This window comes from Lampris incognitus, chromosome 9 (assembly GCF_029633865.1).
Source record: "Lampris incognitus isolate fLamInc1 chromosome 9, fLamInc1.hap2, whole genome shotgun sequence".
In the NCBI taxonomy this organism is placed as follows: Eukaryota; Metazoa; Chordata; class Actinopteri; order Lampriformes; family Lampridae; genus Lampris; species Lampris incognitus.
In genome coordinates, this window is record NC_079219.1 from 582,214 (window position 1) to 605,749 (window position 23,536).

The 23,536-nt window shown below is 44.9% G+C and overlaps 2 protein-coding genes across 3 annotated transcripts; one reads left to right on the top strand and one right to left on the bottom strand.

Annotated features, from left to right (window-relative positions):
• Nucleotides 1–867: 867 nt before the first annotated feature.
• On the bottom strand, nt 868–20,723 carry bag6 (BCL2 associated athanogene 6). 2 transcript variants are annotated; one of them, XM_056285627.1, is made up of 25 exons: nt 20,615–20,723; nt 20,004–20,087; nt 19,789–19,906; nt 18,915–19,132; nt 18,594–18,665; nt 18,096–18,218; nt 17,780–17,973; nt 17,482–17,611; nt 16,965–17,165; nt 16,705–16,795; nt 15,836–15,886; nt 15,314–15,651; nt 15,115–15,187; nt 14,076–14,413; nt 13,538–13,796; nt 12,075–12,244; nt 11,775–11,828; nt 11,038–11,146; nt 8,073–8,197; nt 4,030–4,164; nt 3,792–3,857; nt 3,503–3,703; nt 3,177–3,284; nt 2,932–3,078; nt 868–1,461 (listed from the first exon to the last, which is right to left on the bottom strand). In XM_056285627.1, the coding sequence occupies exons 2-25, from the start codon at nt 20,082–20,084 to the stop codon at nt 1,366–1,368; spliced, it is 3,498 nt and encodes a 1,165-aa protein (XP_056141602.1). In that variant the 5' UTR covers nt 20,085–20,087; nt 20,615–20,723; the 3' UTR covers nt 868–1,365. The 2 variants fall into 2 exon arrangements, with proteins under 2 accessions (XP_056141602.1, XP_056141601.1); XM_056285626.1 differs by having other exon boundaries at nt 16,573–16,795.
• A 72-nt stretch (nt 20,724–20,795) lies between these two features.
• glrx3 (glutaredoxin 3) lies at nt 20,796–22,572 on the top strand. The gene has a single exon (XM_056286297.1). It carries the CDS (start codon nt 20,828–20,830, stop codon nt 21,812–21,814), a length of 987 nt encoding a protein of 328 aa, XP_056142272.1. The 5' UTR covers nt 20,796–20,827; the 3' UTR covers nt 21,815–22,572.
• Nucleotides 22,573–23,536: the final 964 nt, after the last annotated feature.

The following is a 23,536-nucleotide window of genomic DNA, read 5'->3' on the forward strand; positions in this document are numbered from 1 at the left end:
TTTACAATCTTTAGTTATAACCACTCCTAAGTATTTTACTTCGTTTTCTACTGGAATCTCATACAAAACTATTAGTGGATGGTCATGTATAGCAATTAGTTCACTTTTAAAAAAAATGTAAGTGTAGTCCAGATGCTTTAGAAAACTCACCTATCTTCTGGATTACCAGAGGGATCTGTGCTGACATCTTGATGAAGATGGTAGTATCATCTGCCAGCTGAGTTATGACCAGATGGTTGCCTAGCACACTTAAAGGCTCAATATCTGGGCCATCTTTTTATAAAAATAACAATTCTGCAACTAAAATAAATAATAAAGGGGAGCGAGAACCCTGCTGAATGCCTCGTTTAACCTCACGTCTTTTAGATGTTCCTTTAGGGAGAGAATGAAGGAGCCCTCCTGGGCTCGTGCGATGGGTGGGACACGGGAGCTGTCATTCAACCTGAATCCTTGCCGCTGCAGCTATCAAAACTTGATTCTTCAGGTTTGCTTCCCCCCCCAAATGTTCCAGTTAATTCTGAAACAAGAGCAAAATTCAGCCGTCCTGTGCTGTGTTGAACGCCATGGTAACAAATATATTCCTGGGCATGCAGATTTTACCCTACAACAAATGCCCCTAAATGTGAAATGACAGAGGAACTACAGCTACAGATCTACAGCTGTGAATGTACATCATGTATGTTTTCTGCAACCACATGCACAACTAATGTGTAGTTATGTGTACCCATGTCATACCAAGGTATTATTTTTCTAGATATGGAAACGATCCTTTTCCAGTGTTTGGAGACCCAACTAGGAGCGCTGTTCTTGTCCTTCACCTGCAGGTGTACATTTATCAAGTATCTTACACCAGTCAGAAGTGCTCTCTCGTGTCTTAACGTTTTTATTAAGCTCACTGTACATTCATGTACTAAATGGCATTTTCCTCACATTTCATTCTACTCTTGAACATAAAAAGTATCGAGAGGAAGGCAAAAAAACAAACTTTAATGATTCATAATCCAGGCTCAGTATTAACACGACATCACAAGGAGAGCAAGCAGAACAAAGGAGGGTTGTAAAGGAACGCTGCAGCAACAACGTGTATTCATAAAGAGCGGTGACCGAGTCCTGTGAAACTAATGCAAGAACAGTTCTTTAGGGAACATTCTCCCAAAGACGGACCAAAGGAAAAGGAACAAAAAGCAATAAATAGGCACTGGGGAATTTCTCACCAACTACTGAGACGCAGTTAGTTAAGACGGGAGAATTGTTCAGAAAGTGTAAGGACGTGTTTCTAGGGGTGCAGCTGTGTCAGCTGGTGGTTAAACAGAAAAAGGAAGGGCTCTGGTGCTTGTAGACCGGTTCTAAATGGATGTGATCAGGTTAGGAGTCAGACGAGAAGGCTGTGTGTGTGTTGGGGAACTGCTCAGAGCTGAAATCCGGGTCCTCCCTCACTCGCTTCTTGATGTCTGTCTTTACCTGAGGAGAGAAAAGCCATGATCACACAACCTCTCGAAGAGGGTTAACGTCTCATATTGCTGGATGGTCCTCTTTGGGAACAACTGATCCAACTTCAGCCAAACATGTCCTGAATGCACACATACTGGTCGCTCACACAGCGCTGGTGTTTTATCCAGTTAATATCAGCGATGGCAGAAATCAGACAGTAATCCGTGCGCTGATTAACAACCCATCATTCACTCCTTGCTTGTGTGAAAATCAACACTACTTTAAATATCTTTTGCTTTGACTGGGCCGTATTTAAATGCATTGTTGGTTTTGGACAAAAAAATACTGGATATTAACACATGTGGTTGACTTCTACGCTTGACCAACAAAGCCGTGTGGAAACCAGACTGATAGAACACTATTACCTGGGGAAATGTGTTGTTTTTGGCTGCCAAGCAGTGAACATTTGAAATTCCCTTCCTGAAGATGCTTACATTCACCGTAGATGTGTAGTGAACGTAAGCACTCTGAGACAACAAAAACAACTGAGGCATTATTTAAGAATTTATAGGCCCATTAAGTGTCCTTAATCTAGACAGGGAAGCCCCACTGAATCCAGGGTGAGTGAGCCTGGGGTGGGTGAGCCTCAGTGGCAGGTGAGTGAGCCTCGCGTGGACCTCTGTCTCTAAAAGCAATTACATAATCCCCAAATGAATGGTGCATACATGAAGGCAGCATGCTGAAAGCCTGTATTTTCCGGTCTTTGCAAACAACCTTTTGTACGACAGTAGCAAAATAAACATGTCAGGTACTGAAAATTCCTACACAGATGTCCACTTTCACACGATGCTGGTCTGCATGGAGCATAGCAGGTATTTATGCATATATCTGGACTATGATCTGGCTATAACAGGTATACAGGTTTCTGTTTTTTTTTACATCACAGCCATAACAAGACATTCAGTGACATCATGTCTCATGACCATCCGACTAAACATACCTTCCTTTGTTCTGGGAGACACCACCCTGATGAAGATAGCCACCCTGTGTGGGAAGCGGTCTTCACTCATACAGTCTATTTCTTTTACACTGCTTTCCTCACTGGATATGCTGCTAAAATAAAGGCTTTTTAACCTAACATTAGCACCTGTAAGTGTGCCTTGGATTGAAGTCATCTCTAGTTCTGTTCCTCAAGACTCATCAAGAACTGTTACCAAAGAGCAACTCAAAAACGTTCTAAATACTTCTGATACATGTCAACTGAGCATGCCAGCAAGCTGTTTTCCTATGTGCTGTTTGTTTTTGTTGACAATGGACGGACAGCCACCTTAACCACTCTGCTGGCTGGATGAGATCTCATCACAATGGAAATAGAAGACAAATAACAAAGCATGTAAGTAAATAGTGGGTGTAGATATGAAGGCCCTGAGCAGATATCCAACATATCCAGATCTACACAGTGTTTGAACACTGGGTATGACTCCTCATCAGTGTGGCTACCTGCTCAGCATATGCCTCCTTAAGGTCCTGGTTCTCCAGCTCCTCTTGTAGCTGGTCAGGAGTGCCGATGGGCTTCACTCCTGCTGTCCTGGCTGCCTGGTTCACAGCATCAGAAAGGGACAGCAGGGCTCCAGTCCCTTGTCCAGTCTGAAAGCACACACAGAAATAATGAAGCAGGCAAGATTGGTATAAGGACATGTGATGCTTATCAGAGGTCAGAAAACACAAACATTTCATCCAGTTACCTTCCTGCGTTTTGCAGGCATCCCATGTAAGTAGGCATCAGACAGTGGAGGCTGAGCCTTCATCTTCCTCTGGGTGATCAAGTCACATCTGATGATGGGCACCCATTCCTAAACACACATCCATAGAGAGAAAATATGAGGGCCACGGTTCACTCTGGTTAAGCCTTAACAGAAACATACAGACCTAATCCACAATGACGTCATTCTAATTAATATCAGTCTTTGAGTCAACAGCCGCATGTGGTCTGAACTTAAACTGGGTGAGTGGAGGACATGAGAAGCGAGTGTGGTGAAGGTTGTGATGTAAGGCGGAGGGGAATTCTTACAGTAGGTACAGCAGCTGCCCAGGCCTCCATGTTTCCAGCGGACTCCTCCCTTCCTCCTTCTGCACCGCCCAATGGCGGAGCTCCTCCCGAAGCTCCAGTATCTCCTGACAACGTCCTTGTTTCCACTGATGACGCCTGCATCTCTCCTGACACAGCCTCCTCAGCTGTGGTAGCTGCAGCCGGGGATAGTATGTCCTCGATCTTGGAAGGAGAAAGAGAATGAAATGAAAGCACAAACCCAAAAGCTGTATGTTCAGGTGTAAGGTGACCAGCTGCATTAAAGACGCACCATGCTTATGGCCACACTTTGGGCCTGTTCGGGCTCCTGTGCAGCACCAGCAGACATCTGCTCTGTCTGTGAAAAAGAATGCCATACAATATTTATTGGCCATTTCAGACATGTTGCCCCATGTAACTGGATCTGTAATGGACACTTATGATAACCGGGCACACCTTCTCGGCATGTAGCCTGTAATATGAGTGTGTGTGTGTGTGTGTGTGTGTGTGTGTGTGTCCTGTCTGTTTACCTGGGTGGGGACTATGTAGGCATGTATCTGGTCCTGTGTGATGGGGATGTGCTCCAGGATGACCTGCAGCCTCATGGTCATCATGCTGGTCATCCAGTTGACCAGGCTGGGGCTCATATCGCTGGACATCCTCCTCTGGAGGGACAAAGACACCAGGTTTGGAAGGTTAAGTTATTATTACCTTCTTTCAAGCTAGGAGATCCAAAGTCAGGTCCCTGTGACAGTACTTCTCTGCTGAATTGACTTTGGGGAAAAACAATGAACTCCCTCTAGACCCATGGACACTGTGCTGGGGCTGACACCAACCTCTGGCAATCCTAACAAAGAAAGACACATTTCTCCTTCCGTTCCACATCATCAAAAACAAGTTTAAAAAAAGGCTCATCTCCCTTTCTTTTTAATAGCACTTTTTTCTTGCAGGATCATTCTAGAGTCACAGGGAAACTAACCTACGTTGCACAGCTTCACTCATAAATATCGGTAATGAATGAATTGTAGGATTTAAAGGTTACTTTACATTTGCTATAACCATAAGTCCATCCATCCATCATCCCAACTGCTTATCCTGCTCTTAGGGTCGCGGGGATGCTGGAGCCTATCCTAGCAGTCATTGGGCGGCAGGCAGGGAGACACCCTGGATAGACCGCCAGTCCATCACACAGGGCGGGCACGCACGCACACATACACCTAGGGACAATTCAGTACGGCCAGTTCACCTGACCTACATGTCTTTGGACTGTGGGAGGAAACCCACGCAGACACGGGGAGAACATGCAAACTCCACACAGAGGATGACCCGGGACAACCCCCAAGGTTGGACTACTCCGGGGCTTGAACACAGGACCTTCTTGCTGTGAGGCGACCGCGCTAAACACTGTGCCGCTGTGCCACCTAACCATAAGTCACTTTAGATAATTGTGTTGGCAATTGGCTAATTTAAGTTTGGTTTTAAAATGAGATATGCACCGATTAAAAAAACTCAAGTATAAACATCGAACAATTTTAAAACTCCAACACCTAAACACTTTAATACTAGCTTAAATCCACTGCTATAAGCACATGCACGTTTCCAAACATGGGTATAACTGTGTGCACAAGGATAGGATGGTTACTGGTTCTACTACATGGTATTATTATTATTACATGGTAAAAATAAGCAATGGTAAGTAAACCATTTCAAATTTTAATCTTCACGATACCCGTGTCTGATTACTGTTTAACAGGTCACTGTGTTTACAGTGAAAGGCCCTTTGTCCACTGCCCACATCGACCAAAGTAAGCCACAAATCTCCCTGTGAAGTATGTGACCATGCAGGCGGTGTGTGCAGTGCAGTGTGTTGTGTGTTCAGTATCAACACACTCACCCATCTAAGAGGACAAAGTCAGACGTATGGTCACATTTTTGTTTAAAATGTGTTGGTTTGTTTAAAAGAGCTGAAAGCAAATCAATAGAAGACAAACAGCCGTTGTGCAGAACATGCAGAAAGAAAGTTGCTGTGGTGGGTGTTACACCTAAACCTGCGACCCTTGAGGTTGTATGTCTCTACTGCTAAAACATGCTAACACTGAGACAGGGCTAAACTCAGGCACACAGCCAGACACGGTGAGGCATCAGGCTGGAAATGGTTCCTCTTAGAAGTGGGTGTGGTATGATGATGGTATGATCTGACAGGTCACCATTCTGACATGACACAGGCAAGGCGTCAAATTTAATGAGCCATCCGCATCACCACCACCCACTGCGTTACATCAAGTGCAAGGTAAATTAACCTTTACTAAAAGGCATTTGGACCTCATAACAGGGAAAATGTCATGGTCCATCTGTGTAACTGAAAGTTTTCAGTTTTCTGCACTCTAGTACCAACCGCATGAGTGTTGTCGTCCTACTGTATATGTCTTTCCTGTGTATCGGCATTGTAAAAAAGGCTAAAACAAGTGTTCCCACAGCAGAGAGCCTTTCGGTATCAGTGTTTTCTTTGGACTCATCTGTATGTTTACACTGTGCATGCTAGAACTGTCAGTATCAATGTAAAACATGGTGAAATGGTTTCACTGTGTATTAGTAGTACATTTTAAATATTTCAAAACAATAATACAGGAATACCATTAACTGTGACAGTTTTAGTCACTATAACCGTGATGTGAAGTTTTCATAGGTCCCGTCCTTAGTGTGCACATGCGTATGTACAGAGCAGAAGCTTGAGCGTCCACCAGCCTAACACACCATTTGGGTTTTGTTTTTTTTGCAATAATTCATCACTTCAAGTACATGATCTGAAGTAAAATGGCTTGAAAGAAGGGTACAGAGTGTACAGGTGAAAGAAGGGTACAGAGTGTACAGGTGACAGAAGGGTACAATGTACAGGTCAAAGAAGGGTACAGAGTGTACAGGTGACAGAAGAGTACAGAGTGTACAGGTGACAGAAGGGTACAGAGTGTACAGGTGACAGAAGGGTACAGAGTGTACAGGTGACAGAAGAGTACAGAGTGTACAGGTGACAGAAGGGTACAGTGTACAGGTGAAAGAAGGGTACAGAGTGTACAGGTGACAGAAGGGTACAGCGTACAGGTGACAGAAGGGTGCAGTGTACAGGTGAAAGATGGGTACAGTTTGTACAGGTAACAAAAGGATACAGTGTACAGGTGACAGAAGGGTACAGTGTACAGGTAACAGAAGGGTAGAGAGTGTACAGGTAACAGAAGGGTACAGTGTACAGGTGAAAGAAGGGTGCAGTGTGTACAGGTAACAAAAGGGTACAGTGTACAGGTGAAAGAAGGGTACAGTGTACAGGTGGCAGAAGGGTACAGAGTGTACAGGTGACAGAAGGGTACAGAGTGTACAGGTGACAGAAGGGTACAGAGTGTACAGGTGACAGAAGGGTACAGTGTACAGGTGACAGAAGAGTACAGAGTGTACAGGTGACAGAAGGGTACAGTGTACAGGTGAAAGAAGGGTACAGAGTGCACAGGTGACAGAAGGGTACAGCGTACAGGTGACAGAAGGGTGCAGTGTACAGGTGAAAGATGGGTACAGTTTGTACAGGTAACAAAAGGATACAGTGTACAGGTGACAGAAGGGTACAGAGTGTACAGGTAACAGAAGGGTAGAGAGTGTACAGGTAACAGAAGGGTACAGTGTACAGGTGAAAGAAGGGTACAGTGTACAGGTGGCAGAAGGGTACAGAGTGTACAGGTGACAGAAGGGTACAGAGTGTACAGGTGACAGAAGGGTACAGTGTGTACAGGTGAAAGAAGGCTACAGAGTGTACAGGTTAAAGAAGGGTACAGACTGTACAGGTGACAGAAGGGTACAGTGTGTACAGGTGAAAGAAGGCTACAGAGTGTACAGGTTAAAGAAGGGCACAGAGTGTACAGGTGACAGAAGGGTTAAGTATGTACAGGTAACAGAAGGGTACAGTGTGTACAGGTGAAAGAAGGGTACAGAGTGTACAGGTGACAGAAGGGTACAGTGTGTACAGGTGAAAGAAGGGTACAGAGTGTACAGGTTAAAGAAGGGTACAGAGTGTACAGGTGACAGAAGGGTACAGTGTGTACAGGTGAAAGAAGGGTACAGAGTGCACAGGTGAAAGAAGGGTACAGAGTGTAAAGGTGGCAGAAGGGTACAGAGTGTACAAGTGACGAAGGGTACAGAGTGTACAGGTAACAGTAGGGTACAGGTGACAGAAGGGTACAGAGTGTACAGGTGGCAGAAGGGTACCGAGTGTACAGGTGGCAGAAGGGTACAGAGTGTACAGGTGACAGAAGGGTAGAGTGTACAAGTGACGAAGGGTACAGAGTGTACAGGTAACAGAAGGGTACAGGTGACAGAAGGGTACAGAGTGTACAGGTGGCAGAAGGGTACCGAGTGTACAGGTGGCAGAAGGGTACAGAGTGTACAGGTGACAGAAGGGTAGAGTGTACAGGTGAAACAGCATGGCAAGTTAGCAACCTAAGAGGGTGTGAGAGAGGAAGAGCGGCTGAGGAAAAGAAAGGAGACATATGAAGTGAAATAAAACTGAGCGAGTGTGTATGTCTGTACTGACTATTCGGTGGTTGATGACTGCGGTAAGAGCACTCCGGTCCCCTCTCAGGCAGTGCAGGTTAAGAGCCAGACACTCAAACAGGGCCTGGTTGCATATCCGCAGCAGCTGTGGCCCAAAGGACTCATCTGGGTAGGACCAACAGCATAAACAAACATAAACACAATGCCAAACACTTATTTACACACATTCATACCTTCACGGACAAAAAAAAAAAAATCATGCATAGAGACAAGGTGAACGTGAAAACATTTTAATTTTCTCTCTAAGTTTCAACAAGTGTCAAATTTTACCTACAAATGAGTACCATGATTGTATGCAGCACAAACTACCTTAACTACAGACCCAATTAACCCTCACTGGAAAGTCCTCAGTAAATTTTTCAAATAATATTACTTACGCACTTCTTTTCATTGGAATTAATACGACGTTAAAGAGAGCATCCCGTTGGAGCACCTACTGGCCAAAAGCTAGAGTGCACACAAATACCCCTTTTCCACCAACGCAATTCGAGGGCTGGTTCGGGGCCGGTGCCTAATCTCAAACCAGTTCTTTGTGTTTTGACAGCCAAAGAACTGGCTCTTGGCCAGAATATGGTTCCACAGTGGCACCAACTCTCTACCTGGCTAAAAGAACCACTTACATACATCAGGGGCTGCGGCGGGACTGTTGTGATGAACAAGACCAATAGGGGGTGCATTACTTGGCATCAACAATCAGTTCTACCAAATAATGCATGTACTGCTTAAAACTCGAATAATGCTTCAAATGAAAGTTTGATAGGAATCAAATGGTTTTATCAGCACATACTTTTTTTGATTGACTTTGACAGTGAATTTGACACCCAACACTAATTTTCCCGAATTTAAAAACCTCATTTTAGTAGCACTATCTGAAAGCCTATGCTTAAAAACACATCGACAAAGACCACCGAAGAGTTCACCCTAAGAAATATTGAGAGATTAATCAAGGAAACTTTGTAAATTTCAGAACAATCACCCCACAGGAGAACATTATATTCATATAATTATAACCATTATAATCTTATAATGGATATTTGTCTCATGATGTTTAAACAAACCACTTGTCAACAGGGGAATGAAGGCCTCGTGTACGGGATCGGTCTCTTGAGGAATCATGCCAGCTCACAGTGGAGTCTGTGAGCGTGACTGGCTAGCTTATCAATTCTGAAAATATTGAAGCAAATTTTCAATTCACCATCAATCTTCATAAAACTGCCAATATTTGAAATCTACATAGTTGATTTCTCGCATCAAAAATTCTCAGAGGCAAATTTAATGATGAAATGGCCTACAAACATGTGAAAAGCAGAGACGTGACGTGACAGTGACATGGCTCTCCAGCAAGCTCTCGCCCTGGAAAAGCAAACTGGTTCTAGGAAGTTCGAAGTTGTTTCAGCAGTGTCACCAGCCCAGAGAACTGGGGAGTTGGCGGAAAAAGCGGCAGTATCACCAGCCCAGAGAACTGGGGTGCGTTGGTGGAAAAAGCGGCAGTATCGCCAGCCCAGAGAACTGGGGCGTTGTTGGAAAAAGCGGCAGTATCGCCAGCCCAGAGAACTGGGGTGTTGTTGGAAAAAACGGCAGTATCACCAGCCCAGAGAACTGGGGTGTTGTTGGAAAAAGCAGCAGTATCACCAGCCCAGAGAACTGGGGTGCGTTGGTGGAAAAAGCGGCAGTATCACCAGCCCAGAGAACTGGGGTGTTGTTGGAAAAAGCGGCAGTATCACCAGCCCAGAGAACTGGGGTGTTGGTGGAAAAAGCAACAGTATCACCAGCCCAGAGAACTGGGGTGTGTTGGTGGAAAGGGGGTAAAAGAAGAGCTTATTTTGGCAGTAAAGGCATCATTTCCTTCATGCCACAAGCAAAGCAAGTAAACTAATACGAGTTTTTTTTACTTTTCACACACATTACAACGCAACATGATTTTTTCCCTTGCATACTGGACAGAAACAGCAGATTAAAGTAACATTAAGTTGTGATAATTTATAGGTGTAGCATAAATAATAAAAATAAATCTCTAAACACCAATGGTATGAAATGGCAACAGAGAAAACCTTAAATACCTTAATTTTAACACCAGAATGACCGGGATTTCACTCCTATCCAAAAACCACCATGCCGGTTTTTAAAGTCTACATCTGTCAAGGTAAATACCCAGCCTAGATATTATTGCATTGCATACGTTAGTACACAAATAGAAAAAGTGAAAATATTACCTGAAAAACAAAAGGGAAAACACATACTATTAGTAATCTAACAGATGTGACAAGGCCTATGAAACGTGACATGTAAAAAAAAAGAAGAAAAAAAAAAGAACTAAAAAGAAACATTGAAATGACCACAACTTAAAAACTACTAGAATGACCGTGGGCCGTGAAAATGACCGCCAGTTTTTAAATTCTATGCTGTGTCAAGATAAATACCCAGTTGAGATATTAATGCCTTACACATGTTAGTGTGTCTGTTAGGAAACTCCTGACACCAAAATTAACATCTTAACAACTTTAATATTATTGACAATAATCAAACATCAGGTTTACACTATTTCTCTGCACTGGAGGGTGCTAGTGTGTTTCTAGGACACCACAATGAACTTCACGCAGGAAATGACGTGACCAACACACGTCATAAATACTGACATGACGCACACGATGACGCGCAAATTACGTGGTGGTTTTAGGTAGATCATAGCATAACTTTTTTTGTGTGCAAATGCTGGAAAACTAATTTTAATGCAAATATATGCAATTTTAGGAGCATTCAGGGAGCAGCAGGTCTGCATCTTTTTTTTCCCACAAAGTTATTAAACCCGAAAATCCACATGGTCATAATGACCGTCTGGGTCGTTCTAGTGTTAAAAACAAACGAAAATGAAGGCATGTTTCTGAAGCCCTCTACAAGCAGTCCTGGTCAACGAAACCAGTTCACGGTGTAGGTTGTTTCTTTACCAGTGCAGCGTAGAATGTGTGTGGCAATCTGAGTCAACTGCTGTCTGAAGAACGACATGTTGGTCTGGACAACGTCAACCCCTTCCAACACTGTGACAGAGGACTCTCTCTGAGGAAGAGAGATGCACAACCATGACGAACTGGATAATCTAATGACAACATCTACCCGGTGAATTATCACATACCATTCAACATCTTGCAGAATACCACATACTGAGGGAGAGAGTCTACATATGTTTTCTTTTTTCTTTTTTTAATACATTTATTTCTGATTTTTCCCTTTTTTCTCCCAATTTAGTGGCCAATCGGTCCCTATTCTAGTTCAAACACCCACCCTCGTACTGCATGCATTCGCCAACTGCATCTCTCTGGCCGGCAGTCCCGAGGAGACGCCTCGCCACTTCCATGACAAGGTGAATCCAGGCCGTGCTTTTTCCCCACACACACAGAGACGCATTCATGTGACGAACACAGGCCGACTCCGCCCCCCTCCCAAAGACAGCGTTGCCAATTATTGCTGCTTCGTCGTCCGGCCATAGTCGGATCTGATGAGACCGGGGCGCGAACCCCGGTCCCCAGTGGGCAACTGCATCAACACAAAGCCGATGCTTAGACCGCTACACCACCGTGGACCCCTACATAAGTTTGCTTGTGTGTGTGTGTGTGTTTTTTTTTTTAGATGAAGTCCTAACAATACGTTTGATTTAGTTACATTGTTGGATCTGGGAAGGACTTACAAAGCTTTCAGTGATGTACTCCTCCAGTTCATTAACAAGGTCTTCTGCAGCAGCCTGTGGATGGACAGATTAGATGGTGGGGAGAGAGAATTTTTGAATTTTAACACTTTATTTTACATAAAACAAACTTTAACATTGACATCTATTTTACAATATTAACAGAGTAACTCCTTTACATTAACACATCCACACAAAAAAGAGTTCATCTTCCATCACACAGCCCCGGATCAATTCAAAGCTCGAGAGAGAGGAGAGAGACAGATGGGAGAGAAAGAAATCTAGACAGAGAATGGTACTGACGCTGATGTTTTGGTCATTGGGCTCCATGCCATTGAGGTAGCTCTGGCTGAAGAACTGCGCCAGCTGGGGCTGAATGCGGCCCAGGGGTTGGTGCTGGCCGTGGAACAGCATTACCAGGTCGGACATAGTGAATGTCTGGCACACCAGAGTCAGCAACTCTCCAAAGAAACCTGTGTGAGAGGTTGAAGTACACAGCAGACTCAGGGTTCAGTACGTGTATTTCATTATAGAAGTCATATACAATACAATAAAAAGACACTTACTTTAGTGATCCCTAAAAGAACACACACTGCCATAACAGAATGGTATATGAATAAATGCAAGCACAAGAAAGGAATTTGATGGCTAGCCATTAGCCACAAAAGTTTCAGCCATGTTTGATTGGAAAGATTTGCAGATGTTTGTAGTTTAGTTTTAAAAATGTATAGCACAGGAGCAAATATGCAGAAGAGTACTGATGACCGTTTGTGAGATTTACAGATGAGCACTGTGTTGCCCAGTAATACATGGAAGTGTCTCTCCTTGCTGTTGCTGTGCTCTTTCTAAATCCATAAATGGCAGGTCCAAACCCACTTGTTAATGTTGGCATTTTTGGCACAGGACTCAGTGGTTTACAATTTCATTTACAGGAAAAGGACAAATTCTAGAGATGGGAGATGGATGGTTCGAAAGAAGAGTCTAAGAGACTGCATGTTTAACTGGAGCAGCCCTCTCTCAACTGGGGGGGGGGGGGCATAATTTGTATGCTGATATAATGCTGCTATGGCGAGTCCCTCGACACACCATCCTAGTCCAGTTCTGGGAAAATGGGATGGAAAGGGAGAAAGCAGTCACAGCCTGGGTCAACTCTCTGGCCCAGTTCAGGAAAAGGGGAGGTGGCCCGGGTGAGTGATTTCACATTCAAAGCACGCCAAAAGAACATGTGCTCTATACAGCTGTCTCCTCTCAGATCCTCCTTGAAGAAGAGGTGGCACTACCATGGGGATAAATAATGAGGATTCGCCACCTGGTGTCAGAACTGTAGACGCCATCCGGATGCACGGCAAAAAGTCTTCAAACTAAAAACTAAATTCCACTTGACAGATTGAAACTCCTGGGCATTTTCTTTCAATTTAGTTTATAAAAAAGTCAAGGTATAATTTGCAGTAAAAAGGGATCATTTTTTGAATCCTAAAACCAAATGATATCACAACAGCTTTTTAAACACATTAAACACAAAAAACAATGGGGAAGTCAAGAGAGATGAGTGGAAATATTAAGGACAGAAACAGCCTTCTTCGGATACCAGTGGTAAAGTCAGTAAACCGCAAGCAACTAAAACGGAAAGGCAAAAGACGGTGAACAGGGAACTGAAAATAAATGAGGTAGTGACCCAAAAATCAAAACTGAAATATGAAGTAGAAAAACACCATCTTCTCTGTCTCTTAACCAACAGCCAACCCAGTCAGACAGATATTTCTCACCAGTGGGATCCTCGGGGCTAATAAAGATGTTGGTGGTCTGCGAGAGCCTCTGCATGAACTGAGCAATGCTCTCTGTATCGTTCTGGCCCTGGCCCAGGGAGCCCATCATGGTGGTCAGGACGCCCCGAAGGATGCCAGTGAACAGCTCTGGGTTCAGGGCCTCTGCTGAAGTTTGGGCATTAGGGATGGGGGTGGTCTCTGTAGGGGGAGCAGGTGTGGTACCAGTGGGAGGAGGGGGGGAGAACACAGGCTGGGAGGCCTGGAGATGAAATGCATGTGGATACAAAGAGTTATACATTTTAACAAATTAATGAAAGTCAACAGGATCTCTGAACAAGTAACTGCATTTTGAATATATTCTAATATTTATCTACATTTTGCAAACTAAAAATTGAAATTATATTTTTCATTGAGACAATCACCACCGATGACCAGTGTGATGAGTTTTACAGTCATAAGTAAATAGAGACACAAGCCATATAAAAACTGGAGCCAAGTGAGCCCATTCAAAGGAAAAATCTAGAAATCTACCACTGACCTGCTGCATGAAATCAGTCACTCCCTGAATGAAGGCTGGGACACCAGATGTGGTTACAGTGATGGACGGGGCCCCTAGAGGCCCCACACCAGCAACGCCCCCTGCAGTGACACCCCCAAGGATAGAGCCCAGGAGCTGGCTGAGGTCTGGGGGCATCCCCTGGGGCTGGGGCTGGGGCTGGGGCTGGGGCTGGCTAGGTGCAGTCTCAGGTTGTCCTGATGGAGCAGTTGTGTCTCCAGCAGGCATAGGTGCTGGCTCCGAAGAAGAGGAGTAGGAGAAGGAATAGGAGGAAGATGAGGAGGATGAGGAGGTGTGGGAAGAGGTGACCATTTGGCCAGCTATGAGGATGAGAACAAGGGGTTGAGTCTTTACAGTGTCAGAGGAGACTCGCAGTGCAAACAGCAACACCCGTCATAGGTCAACTAGCCTTAAAGCTGTAATCCACAAATTTTTCGGGATTTTATACATTTGAAACGTGATAACAACGTGGCGATTCTGCTGGACTATCAGTATTATAGTGGAACAATGTTCTAATATAGTTCAACATAGGAGGCAGAGAAACATAACTGTTGCAACTGATTTTCTCATACTAAAACAAGGTATAGCAGCCATTGTCACTCATGTGCCCTCAGCTCACCGGTATTTAGTCCACACCCTTGTAAAAATGGTATCCTTGGACCAAGGCTAACACAGGCAATCTAATGTATTACAAACTTTATCAAAACATACAGTAACACTGTTCAATACCAATACTGAATGTTTTATCCAACAGAAACGTCACCACATCAGCATCACGTTTCAATGGTTTTTCCTGCTGGAGTTGTTTCCAACACGTTCATGTTTGCTGCTGTATCAGATGGCACAACCTGACCAAAACATTCAAACAGTGGTGTATATAGTGTCTCTAACCGGTATACAGAGTGTATCCAACCATGCTAAGGATGCCGGTTATGTAACCTGGCTCCACGGTCAAGATGGAGAAAATAAAGCTTAAGAGAGAAAAGTCACAGACTTCAGCTTTAACAATGCACTATCTTACCCATCTGCCCCGGAAGGAAAAGCTGTCCCACTAGTCCACTAATCATCTGATTAAGGGCAGCAGGGTTAAAGGGCTGTAACAGGGTAAGGACATAAAGTGTGTAATTTAAATATCTGAAATGGTAAATGTGAACATATTGACAGCCTCCACACGCTTAACCCAAAGGCACAAAATCCAAGGTCACTACTCCAACACCCACCTCTCCAGTCTGCTGGCCTGGCACGTCAGTCCTCACGTTGATGGCGGCTCCCCTGGTGCCGAATGCTGAGGGGGGCATACCAGGTGCAAAGCCTGGGCGAGTGAACACCACCCTGGCTTGGGGCTGGGGTCCAGCATGGGGAGGTGGCGGAGGGGCAGTCGGGGTAGTGGTGGGGGTGTTGGGGCCTGTGGTGGTGGTGGAGGAGGAGCCAGGTGGCGTCGGTTGGGCTGGGACTGCTTGACCAGTGACAGCAGCAGTGGCTGCACTGGTTGCCATGGCAGCAGAGTATTGGCTGATCTGCTGCATGAGGTTCCGCATGAAATCTGGAGGGAGAGTGCCTAAAAGACAGACAGAGAACTATCAGACAGAACTATCAAAGAAGAAATGTTAATTTCCATTCAATGCAAACAAGAAAAATACCACACTCAGAGATACAAATGTCTCAATGAGACCACAGTACACCACACTATACAAAGTGTGTATTTATGGAGTTAGTGGGGGCACTGACCCCACAGCTCTCACCTGGCTGTCCAGGCATCTGCTGTCCTGCTGTTTGAGGGTTAGCACCAGGTCCTGCAGGCAAGCAAACACAAGAAAACCATTTGACCTTGTCTCAACAATTCTGGACAGCAGTTAGCCATGTATTATGCATCTGCAATAAAATAAACAAATACTGAATATACTTAGAAATCACACAAGTTTCATGCCACTTTCATTGTATGATCAATGTAAACTTGTCAAATGCTTTTTGACAGCAATGCACAGAAGATGCATTAGTAGACTGAGTGAGATTACTCCTTCAGTTCTCATGCTGAAATATTAGTCAATTAGTTTATTAGTTGATTGACAGAAAACGATCATTTCTGGTAATCAACTGATCATTTCAGCCATTTATCAAGTAAAAATAACAACAACAAACAAACATGAACTAGTTACAGTTTCACAAATGCTATTTGTTTGCCTTTCTCCGACTCAAATCATAAAATAAATACTTCAGGGTTTTTTGGCTGCTGATCAGACTAAGTAAACAGTTTTAAAATATTACTGTGTGCTCCAAGGGCTTGTGATGCGCATTTATCATTACTTTTGATATTTTACAAACAAAATGATTCGTAAAAAAAGGATAGATTAATTCATATTGAAAATAAGCCATAGTCGCAGCCCTATGCAATTCCATCGGTCTGATGGTGGGCAGTCTGGATGACAACAGCTCCAGTTTAGTAGAGCATTCAATCAGTGGCAGGTATGGGACAACACACCGTCCGTGTTCATCTGCATCATGACCACCGGTACTGCCTGGTGGCTGATCCTGATGACGCGGGGGCCAGCCTGTCCCTGTCCAGCCTGCTGATTGGATGGGGGAGTCTGTGGGGGAGAGGTCTGTCCCTGACCTGCTTGCTCCGACTGGCTAGCTGGCTGAGTGGGCGGGGACTGTCCCTCGCTGCCATTGGCTGCCATACTGACCGTGGCACCCAGGTTCATCTGCAGGGGAATACATTCAATGTTTATACACAATGGCATAAAAAGTAATTAAATAAATAAAAAAGAAAAAAACAGAACCTGAAACATGTAAATGCCAGCATAATTTTTAATAATGACGTGTTAACAACGACTGCAGATTATTAACAAGAGATAACCTCCATTCACTTACGTGCAGTGGGATGTGGTGGTGTACTGGTCCAGGCAGAGTGACGGGCGTGGTGTAGTGGGACATGGGCCGGATGACATGTAGGTGGCGGGGGGCAGGGCTTAGCAGGTTGCAGCGCAGGTCACTGAGGGCAACCAGAGTGTTTCCCACTAGGCGGAGAGACTCACCCACAAGGTTGAGAATGCGCTGGTCTTCCTCTCTCTCCTGTGATTGACATGAAATCTGCTCAAGCCCCTTCCCAAATATCTAAAAACTGTGACTGACCAAATGAAAGCTGGCTTGATACCATTCCAATTACTAGTATTACTACAGATGTCAGTAAGTTAAGCAAAAATGACAGTCTTCTGGAACCCCACACAAACACTGAAATTACCAAACATTTTTACTATGCGAAATACTAAAAAAAATTACAACTAACCTATTTCCTGAAAACAGACAGGTAACATTTCACCTGAGCACTGTTTTATTTATTACATAATAGATCCTCAAGTACGTGGGAAGTCAGTATGATAAAGCTTACTGTATTATTATATTCTGCGGTGGTAGCCGTCTCCAGGATGGTATGAGCTCTCTGGATAAATGGCTGCAGCCTCTCCTCCACCCTCCTTAGCTCAGATAACATCTCCACAAGTTCTGCTGGGCTGGGATGACTGGAAGTGAATAAGATAAGAGGACATTATTAAAATCATAAACAGCTTGATGGGTAAATAAATGCATGTAAATCTGAGGGATTTGTCATTGTGGCAGTGGTCCAGAGACACCGAGTTCACTGTAACATGACAATTTGAGCCAATGTTAACAATGCTGAGATGTCTTACTTGGGTCCAGCTTGGGGTGTTGGTCCCTCAGATTGAGCAGAAGTGGGAGGAGGCGGAGGAGTGGATGGAGGTGGGGAAGTGTCCATTGGCTGGGCAGAAGGGGAGGGAGTAGAGGTTGTGGATGAGGAGGAGGGAGGTGGGGGTGCAGCAGCAGAGGTTGATTCCGGCTGATTGGATGTGTCACTTGGTTGACCCTGAAGAAAACAGGGGTGTATATTTTATGACAGCTTGAGGACTACAGAAATAATGACACTGGGCTAGCTCTCTCATTCTTCTGGTGCTTGGCTTGTCAATTTTGGAACATTGGATCCCTCACCTCCATTCTTTGGATGAGAACATTGATGTCCCTCAACAGGTTTTCAGCCAATAGCAGCCTCAGTCTGGGCTCACTCTGCACTGGATGGTCTATATCAATGTGCACGTTCACGGAGCCATTACTCTGAAGCACAAGAAATACTTCTACAACGTGCTTGTAACAACAACCATTTCAGACATACACATGCTCATTTTTCAAGCTGGTTCAAATGTTTATAAACTGACAGTTCTACACTAAAGATTAAACTTCTGTTTGTGCCAGATAGCAATCATGATCAGTTTTGTGGCTTTCCATTTATTCTCTTAGGCAAATTCCAGTGCATCGTTAATATTTTGTCTAGCAAGTTAACATCTGGGAACTTCTGTTTTACTTAGGCTTTTAGAAATTAAGTTTTACACTTCGTGTGAGGACACACGCAAGGAAAATAAAATAGATTGATTGAGGACTAGTGACATGTATTATATGTGGTTGTGTGTACTCAGCAGGTTAAGTGCCTACCCCCGTGCTGGTTGTGACTCGGGCATTCCTGGCATTCTCTCCTAAACCTGAAACCATCTGCTGAACTGACATCTGGAAGTAGTGATAGCATCAATTTAATTCATATCTGATATGTTATCCATGTAAATATACAAGGCAATATGCCACTACACCCACTGATTTCATAGATTGCAAAACTTCGACCAGTGAGGCAATATCCAACAAATGCAATCATCAGATGTGTTTGGTGGTTTAGTGTTTGTATAGAATACCACATTGTCTGCAAAATTTGGCACACAACTGATGACCACAGAATTAAGACATGTCAATCAATAGTTCTACCTGTATTTGTTGAGGGTCCATGATGTTGACAGGGAGGTTGAAAGTTCCCAGCATGACATAGCTGTTGGCATTGCGGTCTTGTGGAGGCACTTGGGAGGTTCCCTGGGAGGTGGAGGAGGAAGCCCCACTGTCAGTAGATGCACCTCCTGACCCTGAACCGGACTGGGACGGCGGAGGGGGTGCCCGCTCCACAAGGTGGATTACCTTGCCACCCACATCTGGAACAAGAGGGGAGAAGAACAGAGAAAGATGGTAAAATCTAGACCACCAGGGCACTCAAAGTCCTTGGGTAGATTTATATTTTTGTTTCAGGAGATTGTGAACAAATTAATACTGATAAGAAATGTCTTTTGGATGCTATAGTTTCCTATATATGTAGGATGATGTTTGATTGGTTATGGGGGCAGAGATGTAGAGAGAGAAAAAACAAACATCGAATAGGCACTTAGAGCACAAATGGGCCAGAGAATCAGCCACCTGCAATTAAGATAATTCACTGCAATTCTCAGCCTTAACTCTTTCCTACGCAAGAACATGAAGACTATTTCTTGAGAAAATGTGCAACTTAAAATTTCTTTTATTATTATTTCCCTACGAGTTTGTAATAATGTGACCAAAATGTTTAAATATTAAGGGACACTGTTTTACTCATGGTATGCAGACCACCCTACAAGTTAGCAATAATGTGATCAAAATGTTTAAGGACACTGTTTTACTCATGGCATGCAGACCAAGCTGAAATGAGCAGGAAACCAAAACATGACTTACCGTTAAACCCCAACTCAAACAAGTTCTGATGAAACAGAATTGTGCATTGCCTTAAATGCCACACCATTCCTTTAAGTACAAACAACTATAGTCTTATACTACTTACTGTAGTCCATCAGAGTCCTGTCATCCTGCAGAACCCTGCCCTGGTAGATAAGCCTCTGTTTGTCCACAGGGATACACACTGAAGGTGCGATGTGTTCCTTGAACTCTTTCACTGTCAACTAGTGGAACGAAAGCTAAAATCATTAATTCACGTTTGACAAAGAGTCGGGCTTCAGTCTCAACTATCAAACTGTAACATACATAAGGAAAACTTACCTGACTGCCTACTGTGTAACTTCTGCTCTGGGAGTCCAATGTTTTGACAGTCACCTCAATGTCTGCTAATTGTTCCGCCATGGTCTTTTTAAAATGATAAACAATGGGGAGGAAAAGTAGGTGAGTAAGTAAGTCAGTAAGCCCTTAATTATCAGGAATTTAGGAACGATGCTTATCTGTTTACTGATGCAAAGCCACATCAGTATGGGTCACCATGTTCACAATAACTTAACGTTGGCAAGTTAGCTAACTAGCTACACGAACTCCGCCAAGAATAGCTGTGGCCAGCTGCGAGACGTCGGGGATGACACATCATTACAATGTTTTTCTACGTTTAATAAATGCAAGTTTACTACTGATTACAAGCACTCGATAGCCACCAACTCCTGGCTAGCAGCCCCGATTTCAAAGCCAAATTAGCAAATGGTTCGCTACAAAGCAAAGCTTTAACTCACATAGCGGTTAGCTCCGAAGCTAAAGTAAGCTAACTCGGATAGCGGTTAACTGTAAAGCTAAGCTACGTAAATGCTACAACTAACTCGTCGCGTCGAAAAACTAGACAAATACAGTTGGCATACTGTGTGCGCAAAAATACGTTAGTTCGCAATCACCAAAACGTTATGTTCTACTTCTCCGGTGTCCACTGCTTTTTCCAATTAGATGACATGCAAATGACGTCCCAGTAGCTCCCGACACGATCCGGTAGACAATCGCCAGAAGTTGGCCGCTACAAGAGAGCGCTGGCACGTGACTTGCGGATGTGACGCAAGGAGAAAACCGGTCGTTAGAAGGGTTTCATTTTCTTTCCACACACCGGGGTAAAGATGGCGCATGTCCTGGAGGCGACGTCTCAGCAGCAGTTTGAAGACTTCCTAGCCAAGGCTGGACAATGTTTGACGGTTGTCCATTTCCAGGCTGCCTGGGCTCCGCAGTGCGCTCAGATGAATGAAGTGATGGCGGAGCTGGCCAAGGAAAATGCGCACACCACCTTCGTTAAACTGGAGGCAGAAGCGGTACCGGAAGTGTCGGAGAAGTACGAGATCGCGTCGGTCCCGACTTTTATCTTCTTCAAAGGAGGGGAGAAGGTTGATCGTATGGACGGGGCCCACGCCCCAGAGCTGACCAAGAAGGTCCGGAACTTGACGGCGGCCGTGTCCGGCGGACTGGGCGGAAGCGGGGAGAGAGGCCCCGGTCAGGACCTGAACCAGCGTTTGAAGAAACTGATCAACGCGGCGCCCTGCATGCTCTTCATGAAGGGATCTCCGCAGGAACCCCGCTGCGGGTTCAGCAGGCAGATCGTGGCCATGTTGAAAGAGCACAACATCCAGTTCAGTAGCTTTGATATCCTGTCCGATGAGGAGGTCCGGCAGGAACTGAAGACCTACTCCAACTGGCCCACCTACCCTCAGTTGTATGCAAACGGTGAGCTGGTTGGCGGCTTAGATATCGTTAAAGAGCTGGCGGAATCTGGAGAGCTGGAGAACACCTGCCCCAAGGCCGTGACTCTGGAACACAGGTTGAAGAGCATCATCAACCAGAGTCCGGTCATGCTCTTCATGAAGGGCAACAAGACAACGGCCAAATGTGGTTTTAGCAGGCAGACACTGGAGATTTTAAATGCTGTCGGGGTGAGTTATGACACATTTGACATTCTAAGTGATGAAGAGGTGCGCCAGGGGCTGAAAACTTATTCCAACTGGCCGACCTATCCCCAGCTCTACGTAAAGGGAGAACTGATCGGAGGATTGGACATAGTGAAGGATCTGAATGAGAGCGGAGAGCTGGTCTCGGTGCTGAAGGGGGAGTCTTAGTTTTCACGTCAGCCGGATGGGAAACAAAAAGCTTCTGTGCACGCCCAGGCTTTGCCACACAAATATCACATCACACTTTATCAACTGAGAGATGAGACGGTCATAAAAAACGAAGATGCACTTAACCAGCAACCCACTTCACGCCCAGCCTTTGCCACACAAGTTGCGCATCGCATTGCACCAACGGAGAGGAGAGGAGAGGGATAATAACGAAGATGTACTGAAACAATCCAGTTATCGCCCTACTCCTCCATAGTATGGAAACATGCATTTAACATGAAAACGAGCTAAATGAAACCATCGATAAGCAATGACAATAAATCTCAGTGGCTTGTGACTGTTGGAGGTATGTTGTCTTTTTTTATATAATTTCATGGAAACATCGGATGTGTGAGCTGAAAATCAAGCCATCTGGCCGTTGAGCCGTTTGAATTGTTCAGAATTCCATCAGGTGGCGGCCTACATGTCTACCTTGACACTGATCAAAGGTCTCCCTCCTTGTTGGTGTCACAGAGCTGGCTTGTGTTAAGAGAATGTGCATCTTGCAGTCACGTCACTCCCCCTGAAAAGCTCCCAGGACCTTCAACTGACCGGTCGGTCTTCGATGAACCACCAGCTGGCTTTACTTTTACAATGCTACGCTTATTTAGAAAACAAACTGTTTATTTCATTTTCTGAATTAGTCTGGGTTATATAAACTTTCACTGTGTGTGTCATTGATATTCATTCAGAGGAAATAAAACTTAAAATAAAACATCTTAAGATTGTGTGTCCTGTTTTGGGTGTAACCTTATTGGAGTTAACTAGTTAATAAGAGTTTAAAATGCGTAATACGTATTTTTAATGAAGCCAGGTATGTGTTTTCTGTAAGCAGTCCATAAATGGTAAACCCAATATGAAATGTCCTTAAGGATTTCGTGAAGAAAGTCGTCAACAATGATTTGCTTTGACTTCAGCTAAACTCAGCCGAGCAGACGTGTGTGGCGCTTCTGAATCTCAGCAACAAACTTGTGTGCACCTTATGAACGCTGCACATGGAGGTGCTCATGCAGAGCATGCGGGGCATGATGGACATGCAGGGCATGCGGGACATGCTGGACATGCGGGGCATGCGGGACATGCTGGGCATGCGGGGCTTGCTGGGCATGCGGGACATGCTGGACATGCGGGGCATGCGGGACATGCTGGACATGCGGGACATGCTGGACATGCTGGGCATGCTGGACATGCTGGACATGCGGGGCATGCTGGACATGCGGGACATGCTGGGCATGCAGGGCATGCTGGACATGCAGGACATGCGGGACATGCTGGGCATGCGGGACATGCGGGGCATGCTGGACATGCGGGACATGCTGGACATGCTGGGCATGCTGGACATGCTGGGCATGCAGGGCATGCTGGATGCTCTGCACTGTTCCGCGGTGGCCTTTGTGTGCTCGCCGTTTTCTCTTCTTGCCCTGTTTAAACATCCGGACGGGATGCCTGCCAAGGACGTGGAGTCAGACCGAGCCGGCTGGCTTCTGTAACGGATGGGGTGAAGGGCGTTAAAGGAACGCAAACATCTATGTGGGATTGTGGGGGAGGGAGGGGGCATGTAGGGTAGTTAGTGAATAATTGCTGGATAAGGTTTCTGTTGCTGAAGGAGCACCTCAGTTAACTGTCTGTCAGCGGCGCAGCTTGCTCGCCGTCCATCAGCTGAACGCAGCATTCCAGGATAAA